This window comes from Pseudochaenichthys georgianus, chromosome 8 (genome assembly GCF_902827115.2).
Source record: "Pseudochaenichthys georgianus chromosome 8, fPseGeo1.2, whole genome shotgun sequence".
Taxonomy (NCBI): Eukaryota; Metazoa; Chordata; class Actinopteri; order Perciformes; family Channichthyidae; genus Pseudochaenichthys; species Pseudochaenichthys georgianus.
Window position 1 is genome coordinate 26,690,111 of NC_047510.2, and position 18,763 is coordinate 26,708,873.

Genomic DNA, 18,763 nt, shown 5'->3' on the forward strand with positions numbered 1-18,763 from the left:
ACCATGTGATCAAAAGCTAGACTACAATGAGGATGCACAAACATTGACGGATGTAAAAATGTATAGAGAAGCTGTAGACAGCCTCATTTATTTGACAACATGTACTCGCCCTGACCTATGTTTTGTAGTGAGTAAGTTATCACAGCATTTTGCTGTTCAAGGCAAATGGAGTTTGCCTGAACAAGTCAGGAGTGAAATTGTTTATCTAACATATTCAACTGCCTGCGTCATCAATCTGTTCCCTCTGCCAAGGACAAGCGACAAGAGGAATCAAAACTGGAGAAAGACACAACACATTGCGCAGAAAACCCTGAAGAAGTATCACTGCACCCGCCTGAGGAATGTTCTGATTATGGGAGACCTATGACACAAATGGAGGAGTCTCCACTGCCCGTCACCCTCCCTGTCAACGCCTTCGAGGATACTCTTCATTCATCCCCCAGCTCTCTCTACTCTCCGCTCACCCTTTCACCCTCGCCCACCCCCCTGGAGTTCGATGACCGCATGAAGGCGACACGCAGGGTTGGCAGCATGTCCTTTACCCCCGCCCCTCAACAACGCCCACCAAAATCACAGAAGCAGAGATGCGCACCATCTCCCCTGGCTTCATCACCATGCCTACCACAATCATCCAAACCAAAACAATACAAGGAAGATGGAAGCAGATTTCCAAACCCCCCTTCCTACAGTGTAGTCCTCACCCTGCCCTCCTATGATGAGAGGAGCAGGGTGGTGGGTCCTCCCTCCCCTAAAAAGCCTGATAGGGATGTGTGTGTACAAAATGCTGCAAACTGATATCTGCTGGGTCCAGGCTCAAGGGCGTATGGCACTCTCAACTCTTTCCAGGACATGCCGGGGCCCTGCCTGCCAGTAGCTTTGCCGATATCTGTGTTGATAGGTAATAGATTAAGAGCGGTGAATCATCTTAGATACAGTTTATCTAATTTAGCAGTGATTCCATGTCAGCCACAGCTTGTTACAAAAAACCTGACTGATAGTGTGTTTAACGAACTTAAACTAGCTTTATTAAATGTCAGGTCTTTGGCAGGAAAAACATTTTTAATCAATGATTTTATCACTGAGCACAATCTCGATTTTATGTTTTTAACAGAAACTTGGATTGAACAAAATAACAGTGCAGCTGTTCTTATCGAATCAACCCCTCCCAACTTTAGTTTTATGAGTCAGGAAAGAATGCATAAGAAAGGGGGTGGAGTTGCTATTCTGTTCAATGATTCCCTTCAATGCAGGAAGACATCGTATGGAAACTTTGATTCTTTTGAATATGTGGCCCTTCAGCTGAAATGCTCCTCTCGAGCTCTGTTCCTAAATATCTATAGACCACCCAAATACTGTGCAAGCTTTTTTGATGATTTTACCGAACTGCTGTCTATAGTGTGTATTGACTTTGACCGTCTAGTCATTGTTGGTGATTTTAACATCCATGTTGACAACCCCCAGGACAGAGGGGCAAAAGAACTGTTTTGTGTTCTTGATAGCTATGGACTGACTCAGCATGTGACGGAGCCCACGCACAATAAGGGGCACACTCTGGACTTAATTATCTCAAAGGGTCTGAGTATCTCTAAGGTTGTGGTGACTGATGTTGTACTCTCTGAACATTCCTGTGTTTTCTTTGAGAGCTCTATTTCTGTTCACAAAAATGTTCAAAAAGAGGTAACCACAAAGCGATATTTAACTGAAAATACTAGGGAAATGTTTACTCAGAATTTTTCTTCCACACTTGCCCCTGCTAACATCTCAGTAAATGAGCTAGTAGATCATTTTAATTCAAAAATGTAAAATGTTATAGATGCCATTGCTCCAACTAAGGTAAAGGAAGTGACTGGGAAGAAAATATCTCCATGGAGAAAGGCCATGACCGTGAAAACAGAAAAAAAAGAATGTCGAAAAGCGGAACGCAGGTGGCGAAAAACAAATCTCCAGGTTCACTTTGAAAGCTATAAAGAGAGACTTGGCCTTTATAATTTGGAATTGAAAAACGCACGACAATCGTTCTTCTCTGACATCATTACCAAAAACAAAAACAACGCACGTGCCTTGTTTGCTACCGTCGACAGACTAACTAACCCCCCAGTGTCAGTAGCCTCTGAATTAGCCAATGATTTTGCCTCCTTTTTCACTGACAAAATTCAGAAAATCAGACAAGCAGTCAGTGCCTCTGCATCAGGTACAGCAAATGTGTTGTCTCTGTGTCCACTTAACATCAAGTCAAACACCATGACACAATTCCATCAGATTAATGATAAAAACTTAGAGGACATTATACAACTTCTGAAGTCCTCCTCCTGCTGCCTTGATATTATTCCAACAGGATTTTTCAAAGATGTTTTGCCTTGCATGGCCTCAGATCTACTTCATATAGTAAACAAATCTCTTCACTCAGGTATTTTTCCACAGGCCCTGAAAACTGCAGTCATTAAACCGCTCTTAAAAAAGAATAATCTAGATGCTTCAGTAATGAACAATTACAGGCCCATATCAAACCTTCCATTTCTAGGTAAAATCATTGAAAAAGTTGTTTTTCAACAGTTGAGTAATTTCTTGCATTTAAATTACTGTTTTGATGTGTTCCAGTCAGGCTTTCGTCCAAACCACAGCACTGAGACTGCTCTTGTAAAGGTCTTTAATGACATCCACTTAAACACAGACAGTGGCAGAACTTCAGTGTTAGTATTATTAGATCTCAGTGCTGCGTTTGACACTGTTGACCACAACATATTACTAGACCGACTGGAAAACTGGGTGGGACTTTCGGAAACAGCTCTAAATTGGTTTGAATCCTACTTAAAGGACAGAAACAACTTTGTTTCTATAAGTAAATACACATCTGAGTTGACAAATATGACATGTGGGGTACCTCAAGGCTCCATCTTGGGGCCTCTTCTCTTTAACATCTACATGCTGTGGCTGTGGTCCTGGATCATCGGTCCTGGATGGATATCCTCGTGGATTCATCTTCCTATTATACACACATGCATTTCCAAACATCTGGACTACCTATGTTGCAAATGTATTATCTTTTCAATTTACACACGGCATCTATTGCACGTCTGTCCGTCCTGGGAGAGGGATCCCTCCTCTGTTGCTCTCCCTGAGGTTTCTCCCATTTTTCCCTTGAAACTGGGTTTTCTTCGGAAGTTTTTCCTTGTACGATGTGAGGGTCTAAGGACAGAGGGTGTCGTATTGTCATACTGATATTCTGTACACACTGTGAAGACCACTGAGACAAATGTAACATTTGTGATATTGGGCTATATAAATAAACATTGATTGATTGACATGCTACCACTGGCTCAGATAATGAAAAACAACAACATAAGTTACCATAGCTATGCGGATGACACACACATTTACGTAACAATTTCACCAGGAGACTATGCTCCAATTCAAACACTGAGTAAGTGCATTGAACAAATCAATGACTGGATGTGTCAGAACTTTCTCCAATTAAACAAAGATAAAACTGAGGTAATGGTTTTTGTTGCCAAGGCAGAACGTATAAAAGTTAGCGCTGAGCTTCAGCCTGCAATCTTCAAAACAACAGATAAAGCCAGAAATCTAGCTGTAGTCATGGACTCTGACCTGAGTTTCAACAGTCACATTAAAACAGTTACTAAAGCAGCCTACTATCACCTAAAGAATATATCTAGGATTAAAAGACTAATGTCACAGCAGGATTTGGAAAAACTTGTCCATGCTTTTATCTTCAGTAGACTCGACTACAGTAATGGTGTCTTTACAGGTCTCACTAAAGAATCTATTAGGAAGCTGCAGCTGATTCAGAACGCCGCTGCTCGAGTCCTCACTAACACTAAGAAAGTGGATCACATCACTCCTGTTCTGAAGTCTTTACACTGGCTTCCTGTGTGTCAAAGAATAGATTTCAAAATACTGCTGCTGGTTTATAAAGCACTGAATGGTTTTGGCCCAAAATAAATTTCTGACCTCCTGCTAAATGATGAACCATCCAGATCTCTCAGGTCTTCAGGGACTGGTCAGCTTTCTGTCCCCAGAGTCAGAACTAAACATGGAGAAGCAGCGTTCAGTTATTATGCTCCAGATATCTGGAACAAACTCCCAGAAACCTGCAGGTCCGCTGCAACTCTGACTGCTTTTAAATCCAGGCTGAATACTTTTCTTTTTGTCGCTGCTTTTAATTGAACTATTCATATCTTAGACTGCACTGTAACTTGTATCCATGTATTTTTTCTTTTTATGTTTATTTTATTAGCTTTTATTTTTAATGACTGATTTGAAATGCCATTTTATTAATGTCTTTCTTTTTTTTCTTTTTTTTTGTAAAGCACTTTGAATTGCCTTGTGTTGAAAAGTGCTATATAAATAAACTTGCCTTGCCTTGCCTTGCCTTGCCTTGCCTTGCCTTGCCTTGCCTTGCCTTACTTCACTTTAATTAATATTGTATGCAGAAAAGCATATATATATATATATATATTACAGCACGATCTTTTGTTGAATAGATTTGAGTGGTTCAAAATGTTGGGTCGCGATTTATTGTCAAAGTAAAAAGTGGGCCCCGAGGCCTGACCAGTTGAGAACCACTGGTCTAGACACTGGTGTTGATGCTGAAGATCTGGATTTGATGAGGAGTTGGGATGAAGAGGGGATGTGATGAGGTCTTTGGATTAGCTCTCCTGGCACAGGATGTGATGAAAGGAGGTGAATGGGTTCGCTGAGCTTCATTTGTATGTATAAGTAGAGACTAGCCTCGCCTCGCAGTGCTAAGTGAAAATAACACCAATAAAAACAAACATTTCCCTCATTGCAATACTTTAAATCTGATAGACATGAATAATCTCCATTCATGTGCTCTCATAAAAGCAGTTGAACCAATTACAAAAAGGAGAACAATTCTGAGCTGAATAACATAAAAGTCCTTACCTGATTTAGAGAGCAGAGGTAAGTGTTGGCATTGAGGCAGTCCTGTCTAACAAGAACATGGACCTTTTGTGTGCTGTTCTTTTAACCTGACCCCCCCCCCCCCCCTCACTTTGAAATAATGAACAGGTGTTGGTTGTGAGGCTGTGTAAGACTCCTCCTACTGTATAGCATAGTTTTATTTGTGATTCATGCAGATGAGTTGCTACCATCTAATGGCCATCATGTATTTTAGACATAACTTTATGCATGTAAATATGCACACATACTGTATATGGTGCACTCAGAATTAAATGAGGTACTTAAAAAGGTGTGATGAAATTAAGTTGAAATAATAGTTGCAGTCAAGAGAGAACTTTGTCCTGCTGCTTTAAATACATATGTGAGCATGCTGGGAGTGTGTATAAAAAATGTCCACAGCTTCGACGAACTAAAAGAAAACAGGAATGAAAAAAATCCAAGTTCGCTTTACATTTATTCACAAGTTTGTATTGTACATAAGTGGAGGAACACCTGCATAAAAACATGAATAATCACAGGAGCCAACCCGCCATCTTATGGAGAACCAACAACATATAAACAATTATTTCACACATTTAATTGAGTGTGTTTTCAAACGACAGCCTATGTGGCGCAGGTGAACTCGCTGTGAAACACCACTGCTAGTATGCTGGTTCATTTAAGTACTTTGTACTGTGACTCAATCCAATAAATAGTTCTCAATTGTACAATATGGAGAGTGTCTCAACTGCAATACATGTCCCGGACACTTTACCATAGATGCATATCATATCAATATATTAACCAAACAAAACTTGGTCATTTATGGTACATATTAGATCTTAGTGGTGATCAGTGACATCATTCTTTATTTATGTTATGTATTGTTCATTTCCAAGCTGAGAGGAAGTGGTTGTTAACCCGGAAGGTTCCGACAGATGACGGAGATTCGACGCAGCCGAGGCACTCTCTGTCCGTTAAAAACAGACTCCTCGTCTTTCAGGATCTGGTGGGTGAAGTTATATCTGGCCTGGTCCCTGTATGGGAGAAAGGAGAGCAGGGTGAAACAAATAACAGTGCTTTCAGAGTCCAGGATTTAACAACTGTAGGACATAACTCCATGGCAATATACGTAGACCACATGCTGGACCTCAGTATGTAGAGGGAGAATCGGGGCAGCAGCAGGTCCAGCCATTCTTCGGCATCATCCTCCTTCACTAAGCGCATGATGCTGTCTGACAGGAGACTCAACCCAGCAATGGTGCTGCCGCAGAACTGAGAAAGACAGAGAGAACGACAGTAAGACCACATCTGATGGGGTAACAGCGGAGCCAACACAAAAGGTTGTATCAAACTGTTACAGTGCTGATGGTATTGTAAATGTTAAACATTTATGATAGTTTTCTTTGTCTGAATGCAGAGAAAAAACAAGACAAACCTTGACACTGTCAATGTGAGGCTTGATGTAGCCAGTCTTGTCCAGATCCAGAATGTGCACCGGCCCGAGGAGAGGACTCCCCTCAGGAAACGCTCCAGATCGAACACGACTCAAGACTTCCTCACACCTTTCCCCCCACATCACTCGCTCAGTCTCTCGGTACCCGTGAATAGCCTGAATGAGGTGAAGGGAACACAGCAGAAATGACTATTTCACCGTCATTTAAAATACATTGGTGCTTTAAGTTAGCAGTAAGTGAATGGCAAAACTGTTGAAATAATGAGCAAAACTAATTCAACAGCCTGTGTTGGTGCTGTTGGTCACTGGAAACATTTGCATACAAAGTTATTAGATGTGCTTTTAATGTGAAACTATGTGTCTATTGCAGGCTTGTGTTGCACTTGTTTTAATGTAGATTGTTACTAATTGTTATTGCTGCAAACGTAGGCCAGAACAGCAGAGTGGGGTTATTATTAAGAGATTTGCATAACAAAAAAACTATAACCGGAAACAGGAAAATTCAAATATCAACAGGTGTAGGATTTGGCTACACAAATAAATGTTTTACATTTTATATAGTTGCTGACAGATTCAAGAGAAGGTCTATATTTTGATAGCTATGAGAGAAGGCTGCAAAAGTGATGAAGTGGACTGGTCCTTTATTTTCTTGATAGGTTCTAAAATGTCAGACGGTAGCCTTCATGAGCTTAATTTATCGTAATTATGTAACGGGTGTGCGTTGCAACTCCTATGCACTTTGAATAGCCAAACGTGAAATGAGTGTATAGTATACCCTTCTCAACTATTATCCTTGTACTTCTGAAGTACTTACACCGTCCCAATGGTCAAATTCGTAGCGTTTCTTCTTCAGGCCTAGCTCCAGCTCTTGCATGAAAGCCCCCTCCTCCTCCTCAGTGACGAAGCCCGTCCTCACCTCCACCTGTGGCCCGAGTCTCTGCACCAGCTCCGGGTTTGACCCGACGATGAGAGCCTCATCCCGGAGAGGCAGCAGGCCGCTGCGGGCAGACGAGCTCCGGCAGCGGGGCTGACTGCTGTAAACGGCTGGTTTGTGTATTCGTTTTAATACATTCAGCAACAGTTTCATCCTCCTGCCTGTTATATTATTATAAACTCACTAAACCGTCTTGTTTAGCTTCAGCTTTGTTTTGGTCTTGTAGCCAGAAGTCAAGCAGTTCTGTGAGACGCCATGTTGAATACGCGTTGCATTGTGGGAGGCGTAGTCTTCGCTCAGAACCAAACGTCAGTAGAAAATAAATGTTTTTTAGTTTTCCCCACACTAAATATACATTGGTCTGCAAAATATTTTTGATAAATGTTATTAATGGCTATCTCAAAAATAATATAATATTATATATAATAATATAATATTACCTAAATTACGCTATGCCCTTTGGCATAGAGTAACCTTGGGAAGGTGACATATTTTAGGACATGTATTTATCCTATATATTCTGTTTTATATCAAATATAATTGGAGCATGACTTGCTTGGATGCTTTTGTATGAAGTGCCTTGTATTACTTACACTATTAATGTATTGATTAATCAAATAGAAAGGATAATTCTCTCTATAGACTTATTGTCTTATATTCTTATATCGTATAATGATCCTGAGAAGGCAAGACAATCAGACAGCAAGGTACAATGAGGACAAATTGTAATTACAATCAATTATGATATAATTTCCAATCAGCTTGCATAGGTTTATTGCTTTATATATCATATGTGCACTTCCAGACGTGCATGCAGGTATGATCCTTACAATAAGCTTACTACCTACTTACCGCTTGAGGACGGTCCAGGACGCTTAAACGGGGCTACCCGCTGCAGTGGAAATGCGCCATAAGTGCAACCTTTCTTCTTGCTCTCTGATTCCTATAGCTTTAGGATGTGAACACACAGAGGAGAGGAGTGACTGCAGATGTTGCAGTTCTTCCTTGTGACCACTGGAGGGAAGTGGAGACTCATGAATGCGAACAGACTCAGGTTAGTATCTACTCCATCTGTGCTAACAGCTGGTGAAAACCTTAGTAAGTAAAACGTTTAGAAATCAAGTGATGTTTCTTACAAATGTGTGAACGCAGGTGGACAAAACACTTCCTACGGTCTTTATGCAAGGATGCTTGTTGTTATGCAAAACATTGTACAGGGGGATTTGTTTCAAATCATATTATTTTATTTCATAAGCTAATGATAACTGAATTGTTCACTATGCAACGTACTTGAGTAACACACCCTATCATAATCAAACAATAAAGAAGTACGCAAATAAATGATTGTGTATTGAAACAAATAAGAAAATGTGTACATTTAGGGGGGAATACAGGAACAAAATATACAGAAATTAACGGAAAAAATAAACAGAAATCAATCCAAACATATTTACATGAGTTCATATATGAATAATACAGTGTTCGTTATGTTCTGTGTACCTGAATAAGGGGGATGGGAAACACATTTGAAGGATTGAAAAATAAATGCAATATCAAAAGAAAGGGAGAGCTCTGAGAGCAGATTAGGAGGTGACTTCATCCTCACAAGAGAATCTCCCAGAAAAAACCACCAGGCTATTTACCACCAAGGACACTTTACTGCTGTCTCTCTTTCCCTCTCCGTTCTGCTCCATCTTTTGTTTACAGGCGAACGGTGGAAAATGGGTAAACAAGGAGAGTGAGACACTTCCTCTACCCTCACAGGAACTCTGTAGATCCTAAAACTGATGTTTAAATTGTGCATCAGACGGCTCGGATCTAAGAAGGGCAACTGTCAGGGAGCCAGGAGGAGATCGAGAAACAGGGGAAGGAAAAATAGGAAACGTACGATTTTTCCATCTGCATCATTCTATATAATTATATAGATAGCATTATTTAGGAGTTCTTATTTAGGTTTCTTTGCACATTGGTCTATCCACCATACTCACATATTCACATTTAGCTTTTTAGCATGTGAGCATTAGCCAATATGTAACATGCAATTCCAAACGCCTGCTGCATACATACAAGGATTGTTAGTGCTCCTTCTGTGAGCCTGCTGTTGGTCTCGGTCAGTGAGCATCCATAATAAAACTAACTCATACCCCCCCCTTCCCTCCAACACACACACACACACACACACACACACACACACACACACACACACACACACACACACACACACACACACACACACACACACACACACACTGATGTCCATTTCATTGTTGGTTGCCATGCTGCTGCCCCCAGCATTACACTCATCCAGCCACGATGAGTGTTTAGGGCTCGTATTCTCATTCCCAGTTGGTGCACTCATTTAAAGCTTCTACGATTCACTGCATTATCATTGGTCAGCGTGTCCTGGAGGCATCATTATGTCTTCTGGTGAATCATGCAATTAAACTGAAATCACCACAGACATACTAGCCAGTGCTCACAAGGTATGTGTGTTGAACCTGTCTTAAAGGGAAACTGCACCAATGTAACACATCAGTGTCTGTTTTTCTTAGGAAGTACTACCCGATATGTAAAAAGTCATATAACGGTAAGCCTTTTTGTGATTCCAGAAGGAACTGTGGTAATTCTGCTAAATTGCCTCAAGGGATTTCCTTTCCATTGAATGTCGAGCAATGTTATGGCAGTGAAAGGCTCAGTCAGTCAGTTCACTTTTAGGTGAAGCTCACAGTGAGGTTGACCTAAGTCCTAAGGACACTCACAGTGGGTAAAAGCAGGGAAAATGCAGAGTATAAAAAAAAACCTTATCTCGTATGTTGTCTAGAGTTTCAATACCTGAGTGTGTGTATCAACTTTGGTGTAGTGAAAAAAATAAGAGGCTGTGTTAAAGATATTTTTTTATATCACGGCCTTTTATTTTTCCAGTCCATCTTAAAAAGTTGGTTATTTGTAAATTATCTAATTAAAATACAGAAAAATATATAAATAAGCTGATTTATTGCACCTCTATGGTCTTAGTAATGTAAAAGAACACACACACACACACACACACACACACACACGCACACACACACACACACAATTAGTTAGATTATAAATTCATCTGTAACCTATTTTAGATTTTTACATTAAAAGATAATTGTTCAACTATTAAGCTCTTTGTAAAAAAAACGTAATTCAATTTTATCTCATGATAATTCAAAGGAATTCATTAGAAACATTTTTTTACATTTTTTTTAATCTTTTTTTACATTTGTTTGCCTCAGTGCCACAGACCCCACATAAAGACTCCAAATGCAGCATCTGACCCAATTCTCTCTGGTTGGACACTTCCATCTTCACCTTACTTTTCACTCTGGTTACGTAAACATGAAAGTTATGGTTAGTGCGTTTCTGACACATATCCTTTACTGAAAGATGGCTGCAAACCATACTTTGCTGTATATGATGCAGCCTTGCAGAGGTGTACATGGAAGTCTGCATTGGTTCTGTGGAGGACCGGGTTCAGCAGGGGCGGAGTGCTCTACATGCATTCGGCCATTGAATTATTCAGCCTTATGAATCATTGAGTCTCGACACTCCTTTTTAGGCCCTCGCCTCAGAGCTCCAGCCTCACAGCTACCTACCATATGAACATCTGAAGGAAGAACAGCAGAGAACAGTCATCAGAAGCACATGTATCCATCTATATGAGCAGAATAATGACATTGTATTTAAGAAGATGCGGTTGTTGACGCTACCGCTTACTCACAGATTTCAGCATCCAAACCAAATCTACCTAAAGGCAATCACTTAAATCACTGAGTCACACCGAAATATATAAAACTCTTTTAATGATGGTGACAAGCCTAAGTGTTGTCATATAATTGTATTTGATTGCAAAAAGCATTTATGTACCCCTTTCTTAAAAAAAGAACATTTTAGTTCTTGACAAATGTACACTCACAAATATACTGCAGTACAACAGGCAGGCAGCCTACATCATGTTGCATTATCTTTCTCTGCCAAGTCTATAAATACACAGAGATGCTCGTGTATCTCTGTGTCTTCTATAGAGACAGTGTATGTGTTCTTGTGAGGTAACAATGTTTAATGCATGCTACTGCTCCTCAGTGCTTCTGCTGCTGCGGGCTGTGTGGAATAACAGGTTTGGACAGAAGGCTCCGGCTCTGAAGGGCAATAGATCATTTCACAGATCATCACACCCAAAAATAAACACACACTTTTGTGAACACACACGTACACAGGATACAACAGCACAACAAATTGGAAGACCATTTTTTTTAAAGCAGAAATGAAATGCATTCAGTCCTCACCGCATCATGTATTTTGTGTAGGTTTTTACTTTTGCAGATTTTTCCGAGAGCTGAGATGAGACGGTGTGTAACAAACTGCATCCGCTGTTTGAACACATCGCATCATTCGTATGGATAATATGAACTATTCAAACTGTAAGGCATAATTACATCTTTTTGGTTGTTTTGTACATAAGAACATATTGGTTTAAAAACAATCAATCCAATATCATGGATGCTGATGACGTTGACCTAATATTTTATTTTCAACAAAAATGTAGAGGGGGTAGGACCAGAAAAGTGTGTATGCTTCTTCTTGCCCCTGTTGAACATGACAAGAGACTATTTGAGCATTTATTTTATTTGTTGTCTTTTTGTACCTTGAACATTTTGTTGTTGTTGTTCTGCTTCTCTTTGATTGAATTATTATTATAATTATTGTTTGTTTTGTTTCTGACATGTTCAATAAATGGACTAATAAGGCATCATATAATTATTACATAGACACAGGTTTGTGCATTTCTTTGCAAATTATACATCTCATAATGATTTGTTCTTTGTTTCTAATGCGTTTCTTTGGGTTTATAAGCTTATGTTTGAATGCTCAAAAACCTATAACACTACAGGACAGGGAAACCCCCCCAAAAGCCTCAAATGTCTTGTTAAGGCGCTCTCCATGGTCCTGATAGCACATTATGGAATGTGTGCTGATGTTGGTGCTGTCCATGGGCCTTAGAATGATATCAACATTAGACATTGCTATCTATCTATCTATCTATCTATCTATCTATCTATCTATCTATCTATCTATCTATCTATCTATCTATCTATCTATCTATCTATCAGCCTGATTTTCTCTCTCTCTCCTTCATGCCCTTGTGGCGGGGTCAGCCTAACTCTCACAGCAGGAAGCCTTGCTAAAGGACACAAGGAAAAACGATCCCTTTCTAACATATCGAATAGACATTTAAGGTCGTGCTGTTATTGATTGGCGTTTGCACGTGTAATGTTACTTTACTAATTCAATGTCTTCAAAGGGGTAGATTAATTCTCCCGGTCATCCTTAAATCTGTATGTATGACCATTTCCCATTCACTGAGGCGGATATTTACTGGAGTCAATCAATTAGGTCACATAATAGAGTAAAAGAATGTCGTATTAAGATGTTGTGCTGCTGCCTTCCCCCCCACATACAGGGGTTAGGGTAACGTGGCACCAGTTTACTGAGTCCCTCATGACATTCATTGAATATAAGACCAGTCTTTGAAATCACTCTCAATGAACAGCCCCAATAAAGGCTTCCCTTCAGTCAAAGACAATAGTTATTCATACTAAAACTGAATTTGTTTCACCATTAACATTGCAGTGTTGGGCATAGAATTAGTGTATTGAATTTCTTTGGGGTAAAAACTTGTCTTAAAGGGATTGCAGATCTTATAATATATCGACATTTTGTCTCTTCACTTTGTCATTGACAATATTTGTACCTATGACACATATTGTCGCACCTTGGCTCCCGTGTTTTGAAGCCATAAGAAAAGCCCTGAGGAGAGAGGAGAGGAGAGGAGAGGAGAGGAGAGGGGAAGAGAGGAGAGGAGAGGAGAGGAGAGGAGAGGAGAGGAGAGGAGAGGAGAGGAGAGGAGAGGAGAGGAGAGGAGAGCAGAGGAGAGGAGAGGAGAGCAGGGAAGAACATCCTTGACTTTGTTTCGGGGGGAGGGAGGGAGGAGAGAGCTCTCTTCGTCCATTAATTTCCAAATGTCTGTTGCTAAGAATAGCCTCCCCCTCCACCTTCCCACAAACACACGCAGACTCTCTCACGCGCCCGTGTGCGCGCAGTCATTGTGAGCTTTGGTTGCAGCTGTATCTTTGCACAAGCTGCATGATGCCAACACCCCTCATCTCCGTCACACGCGCATCTGGCTATAATGAGCATTCTTATTAGGTCTTTATGAAGTATCCACTCATACAGAGGTGGACGGAAATGAGAAACACAGTCACATAGTTGTCACCTCACCCTCTACGCCAATAGGCTCTTTTACGCATTATCTGAGATACTACATATGAGTTGGGCTGCTTGAGAGGTACCGTCCAACTGGTCAGGGCTGCAGCCTGAAGCACCTTAAAATAAACAGGCTATGTCGATGCTTCCCTGCGTGACATACGTCTGGAAGTTGGACAGGCTGCGTGCGTCATGTGCTGCGGCTGCAGAACCGAGCAGGCTCACATTATAGTTCACACACAGCGATTTTGTGCGCGGTGCGACTTATTTGATTTATAGGCAGACACCGGCTATAATTCCAAAAAAACAGCCGGTCCCCTCCCTTTTCATTTTTTTCTTCATCCATTCACCGATCCATCTGTCCGTCCGTCCGTCTGTCCCTCCTCCTCCTCCCCTTGGGGCTGCTGGACGACGAGCGAGGAGGCCGTGAGGAACGCTCTACCCTACTCCAATGAGAGAGAGAGAGAAAAGACGCTCTGCCAGGACATTTGGGCTTATCAGTGCGGACGAAGGTAGACTTTTCGGGGCGGGTATGGTCAGGGACATTCTCGGCACTACTGCACCTCGAACAGCCAAACCAAGATCATGAGAGGGTGTAAGACGGCGGAGAAGCGGCCGGCATACCCTTGTCTTTGACGACGCGGTCCGTGTGTCCCTTTCTCAGCTTCTGGATGGCCGCGCAGGTGACGGAGAGAAGATGATGGATGCAACGAAGGAGGATGTTATTGAATTCGTTTGAGAACATTATTTGATCTTCAACGCTCGACAGCAATGACACTGATATTTCAAAGGAAAACGGTATTTTTCTTTCACCTTTCTCTTCGAGATTGTCTAGTCTGAATAATACGCATTAATAACAAATGTCACAATATCCTGGTATCAAGGCTTGTCAGAGCGCACTAGTAAAACAACTGTAAGGTGGCGGGAGCCCCATTATTGCCACACTGTGCCAAACATTGCGGATGTTTTAAATAAATAAATAATAGGCTTTTTCCCTTTTCGATGCCTTTTAAGTCTCTGTTTCTAAAATGCTAAGTTGGACGCTAGTGACGGCCGTAGCTCTAGGCTGTTAATTATTTTCAGATTTATAATCGAAATCAGATTTATTGAGGCCTGTGTGATATTAAAGGCGTTTACATTTCGATTACACGCTGTTATGAGAGTAAAGGAATAAATCGTGCAAAAAGGTGCAGGAGGCTGCGGTGCGCTCTGACACAGGCATGAACCATGGAGAACATGAAACATTCATGTTAAGTCGCTACAGTCTCCCCATGATTTCATGTTGGGGGCGAATCCTGCTTCATACGGACATAAGAACCGACTTAGACTGAGACACCCCACAGCACTACCCCACAGTGCAACCAGTCAGCCAAACGACCGCACATTTCATTTCCTCACACCCACAATTGGCCGTTGGCAGAGACGCACCGAGAAGGAGACAGTACATGGGCGTCCTCGTCTGCTAAAAGCATCATATAACTGCTCGCCGGGTGCAGGTGTTCAGCATTAGACCAACAAGACAACCCGTTGTGCATATGAGACGTTCCGATCCAGATGGGATGTAATGTTGTGTGGCTGCACAGCTGAGCATTGGTCTCCTTCTCCGCTGCTTCGTGAAGATTGGATTTCGGTGTCCAGAGAATGGCGCGGTTTGGAGATGAGGTACCGGCCAGGTATGGCGGAGGGCCAGGCGGAGGGGGTCAGGGTGGCCGCGGTGGTAGCAGGCAAGGAGGACCCCACGGACACGCTCATGGACACGGACACGGCCATGGCCACGGTGCACCCGGAGGGCCCGGGGTCCAGAGAGTGTATAAGCAGTCTATGGCGCAGAGAGCCCGGACTATGGCCCTCTATAACCCCATCCCCGTGCGCCAGAACTGTTTCACTGTCAACCGCTCGCTGTTCATTTTCAGTGAGGATAACTTCGTCAGAAAATACGCCAAAAAGATCACCGAATGGCCATATCCTTTACCTGGTACAGTGAGTAAAAGCTGATAATGTAGGCCCTGCTGGAGGATCAGCTATGTGCAGACAGTGTCTGATTGGATGATTCACATGTTTTCTTAAGCCATTAGTTAAAGTCATCATAACAAAGGTGTAAATGCATCAATGCAAGCCTGTGTGAGATATATTACAGAAGGTGACAGAGGGAAAGCTGGAAGTGTAATTTATAGTTAATTAACAGGAGGGGGCATGAACCAGCAGCCTCTTTTACGAGGCTGTTGATCACCATCAATCACATTTGTTAGTAAGTTCACGTCACAGTCGCGAGGGAACTGCTTGATATACACTTCCTGTGTATGTGTGGTGGTGGTGGTAGTTTTTAGGGGGTGGGATGCAGAGGGGTGTGGGGCGCTGCTGGTTGCTGATGTCAGCATGTGCAGTAAAGGCCTAGCGCTGCCATAGAGAAGTAGGAGAGAGAGGGGGAGGGGAGGAAAGAAGGAAAGGAGGGAGAGACCTAGAGAGAGAGATACAAATAAGCATCCACAATGATGGTGTGTGTGTGTGTGTGTGTGTGTGTGTGTGTGTGTGTGTGTGTGTGTGTGTGTGTGTGTGTGTGTGTGTGTGTGTGTGTGTGTGTGTGTGTGTGTGTGTGTGTGTGTGTGTGTGTGTGTGTGTGTGTGTGTGTGTGTGTGTGTGTGTGTGTGTGTGTGTGTGTGTCTGTGTGTGATGTGTGTCCTTCCTTGCAGTGATGCACATAACAGCTACCATATCAGCATGATACAGGTGTCTTTCAAGATATGGTGTGTGTGTGTGTGTGTGTGTGTGTGTGTGTGTGTGTGTGTGTGTGTGTGTGTGTGTGTGTGTGTGTGTGTGTGTGTGTGTGTGTGTGTGTGTGTGTGTGTGTGTGTGTGTGTGTGTGCGTGTGTATGAGAGAGAGAGAGAGAGAGAGAGGGGGGAGAGAGGGAGAGAGAGACAGGTGTATGAGTGTGAGTATGGTAGGATATTAACTTGTGCATTGACACAGTATTTAATTTGTCCCCCACTTTTGAGCCACCTCTTAATCACCCAAGCTGCAGGTGTCACTATATGAATGTGCCACCATTTCAAACTGTGCGTGCGTGTATGCATGTACTACAACGTGCATGCATGTACTACAACCGCTAAGCGTGACAGCGTTACATTTCAAGCAATTCCCTGTTTTTCCATCTTTCATGAACATACACCAGCACGTATTGCACCATTCGGGGGGGAGAACACAGAAAGTGATTTAAGCATTTCCATTTGCAGGATTTGTGTATGTCTGTGTGAGTGCATGCAAATGTGGAAGTAAGTTTCTGTGTGAGTGTTAATGACAAGAGGGGAAATTGCAGTAATGATTGTATTGATCCATGCTGATGCTTGACATAACACACTAATTGGGCTGCTCTGGTGAAATGCAGGAGCTACTTATAGTGCCTCTGAATCATGTCTATTCACCATCTAAATGACAGATAACTCTAACTGCAGTCTCAAAGCAGTACATTTATTTTTGAATGGAAGTAGTAATTTGTATAATGTTCTCATAGGATTGATTACTTTTGACAAAGCATTTGGGGATCTGCGTGTTACTTTGGTTATTAGTCAGGATGTGTTTCAGCACTAAAAGTGTTTTTATCTTGATAAAACTCTTGCAACTAACTCATGTTGCAATGATTTCCACCTTGACTGTGCTAATAACAAAATAGAGAAAGAATAACATTAGTGAAAATAATTGGTGGGTCTCCTGGTAACTTGATCCAACATGTAAGGCACGAGGGAATGCAAAGGAAAGTATAGATGTTCTTGTATTGGCCTTTGAAATAAATACTTTCTACAGTGGCTCAAGTTGTTTGGTTAAAGTTCAAACAACTTTTCTTTGAGTGGCAAGTTGCAATTTACCTATTTTTTAAAGAGGACATTTTGACATGGTTGGAAAAGCCACTTTGTAAATAAGAAAAAACAATCATGGCTGAATTCCAGTTTCTGGTTCTTGGTAACGTGCAGGCTGACTCACTGTCACAATGTCACAGCTTTCAGCGACACATGAATAGCACTGTGCCATTGTTCATGTTATTAGTAACACCTGTGCCTTTCCTATATGACAGCTGGTCTGTTGGGAAAGAAATTCCATGCCTCACTGCACAAACTGTCATATAGCTGATCCCACTCAATACTTTTCCTTTTTCCCCATGTTTATTTGGCAGCATAGTGAATGTCCATAGCCCTTTGATGACAGGTCTGGTGAAGGCAGGAAGGCCAAAGAATAAAGCTAAACTACAGTAAATATATTAACTTCTTTATGTAAGGAATAAGTGTGAACATGAACAGAAGTACAAAAGAAATAAGTTGTACAGTGAAAGCTGTACAATGAATACAATTGTTAGGTTAATCACAAGTCTTCAAATAGCTGAACGTGTTAAACTGTTGATAGCAAGACATACGAATGCTTGGTGCATTACACATGTGTTATTCTATTTGCTTGACACAAGCAGGTTGGTTTGTCGTGACTTCATGATTGGTCGAGAGGAGGGTTTCAGATTATAGATCTTTCTGAAGTTGCTCTTATGTATCCATTCGTGATAATAAACGTCTTTCAGATAATAGTCTCAACACCAGCGGTGTTTGAAGAAAAAACATGAACACCAGTTTGATCTAATGTAATCCAACACATTAGCTCGGCAATAACTCTTCCCTTTGTGAGGCTTATAATGTTCAATATTTGCTGAGATTGTGTCAGGGTGTTATTGATTCAATTTATCTGTAATTTCTGAAGCTGTGCTTTGTGGTGTTGTTGTTTATAGGATTGTAATAAATTGCATGGTGTGGCTTGAACAGCATTTTATCCCCTTCACCAGAGAATTCATTCACATTACACTGTCCATTCTCTGTGTAACCTTGTCTATTGTGGGCAATCTTGAGTACGTTTGAGATACAGTTGACGTTATTGTGTGGCCTAATGTGGGGAATCTAACCAAGCTGAGGCTATAGGGAACAAAATAACCTTCATGATGAAATGCTATTTTGAGATTTTTCATAACCTACTTCAATCGATATTCCAAAGACAAAAACCCACAGCATCCTTTGAAACTCTTTCAGTAAAAGTCTCATTAAAAACACTGTATTAAATCACCCATTTGTATGTTAAGGATTGAGTTATATCTGCCTGATTCCTGTTTAATTGCCTGTTGAATGGATTAGGT

General features: G+C 41.5%; 2 protein-coding genes across 3 annotated transcripts in view; one reads left to right on the top strand and one right to left on the bottom strand.

Moving 5' to 3' along the window:
• Positions 1 to 5,376: 5,376 nt before the first annotated feature.
• On the bottom strand, positions 5,377 to 7,597 carry alkbh7 (alkB homolog 7). 2 transcript variants are annotated; one of them, XM_034089372.2, is made up of 4 exons: positions 7,293 to 7,597; positions 6,359 to 6,532; positions 6,071 to 6,195; positions 5,377 to 5,957 (listed from the first exon to the last, which is right to left on the bottom strand). In XM_034089372.2, the coding sequence occupies exons 1-4, from the start codon at positions 7,461 to 7,463 to the stop codon at positions 5,837 to 5,839; spliced, it is 591 nt and encodes a 196-aa protein (XP_033945263.1). In that variant the 5' UTR covers positions 7,464 to 7,597; the 3' UTR covers positions 5,377 to 5,836. The 2 variants fall into 2 exon arrangements, with proteins under 2 accessions (XP_033945263.1, XP_033945262.1); XM_034089371.2 differs by having other exon boundaries at positions 7,191 to 7,594.
• A 6,241-nt stretch (positions 7,598 to 13,838) lies between these two features.
• cacna1aa (calcium channel, voltage-dependent, P/Q type, alpha 1A subunit, a) overlaps positions 13,839 to 18,763 on the top strand; it is an 86,474-nt gene continuing 81,549 nt past the window's right edge. Inside the window, 1 exon segment of the mRNA XM_071204064.1 lies at positions 13,839 to 15,561. Within this exon segment, the coding sequence (XP_071060165.1) occupies positions 15,243 to 15,561 (319 nt within the window). The 5' untranslated portion in view covers positions 13,839 to 15,242.

What these genes read in the sequence shown, in the direction of transcription:
- alkbh7 (XM_034089371.2), bottom strand. Translation starts at nt 7,463, where the DNA reads ATGAAACTGTTGCTGAATGTATTAAAACGAATACACAAACCAGCCGTT. An exon ending in AATTTGACCATTGGGACGGT is followed by an intron (nt 6,533 to 7,190) that starts GTAAGTACTTCA and finishes CACCTCATTCAG; the next exon opens with GCTATTCACGGGTACCGAGA. An exon ending in CTCACATTGACAGTGTCAAG is followed by an intron (nt 6,196 to 6,358) that starts GTTTGTCTTGTT and finishes TGTCTTTCTCAG; the next exon opens with TTCTGCGGCAGCACCATTGC.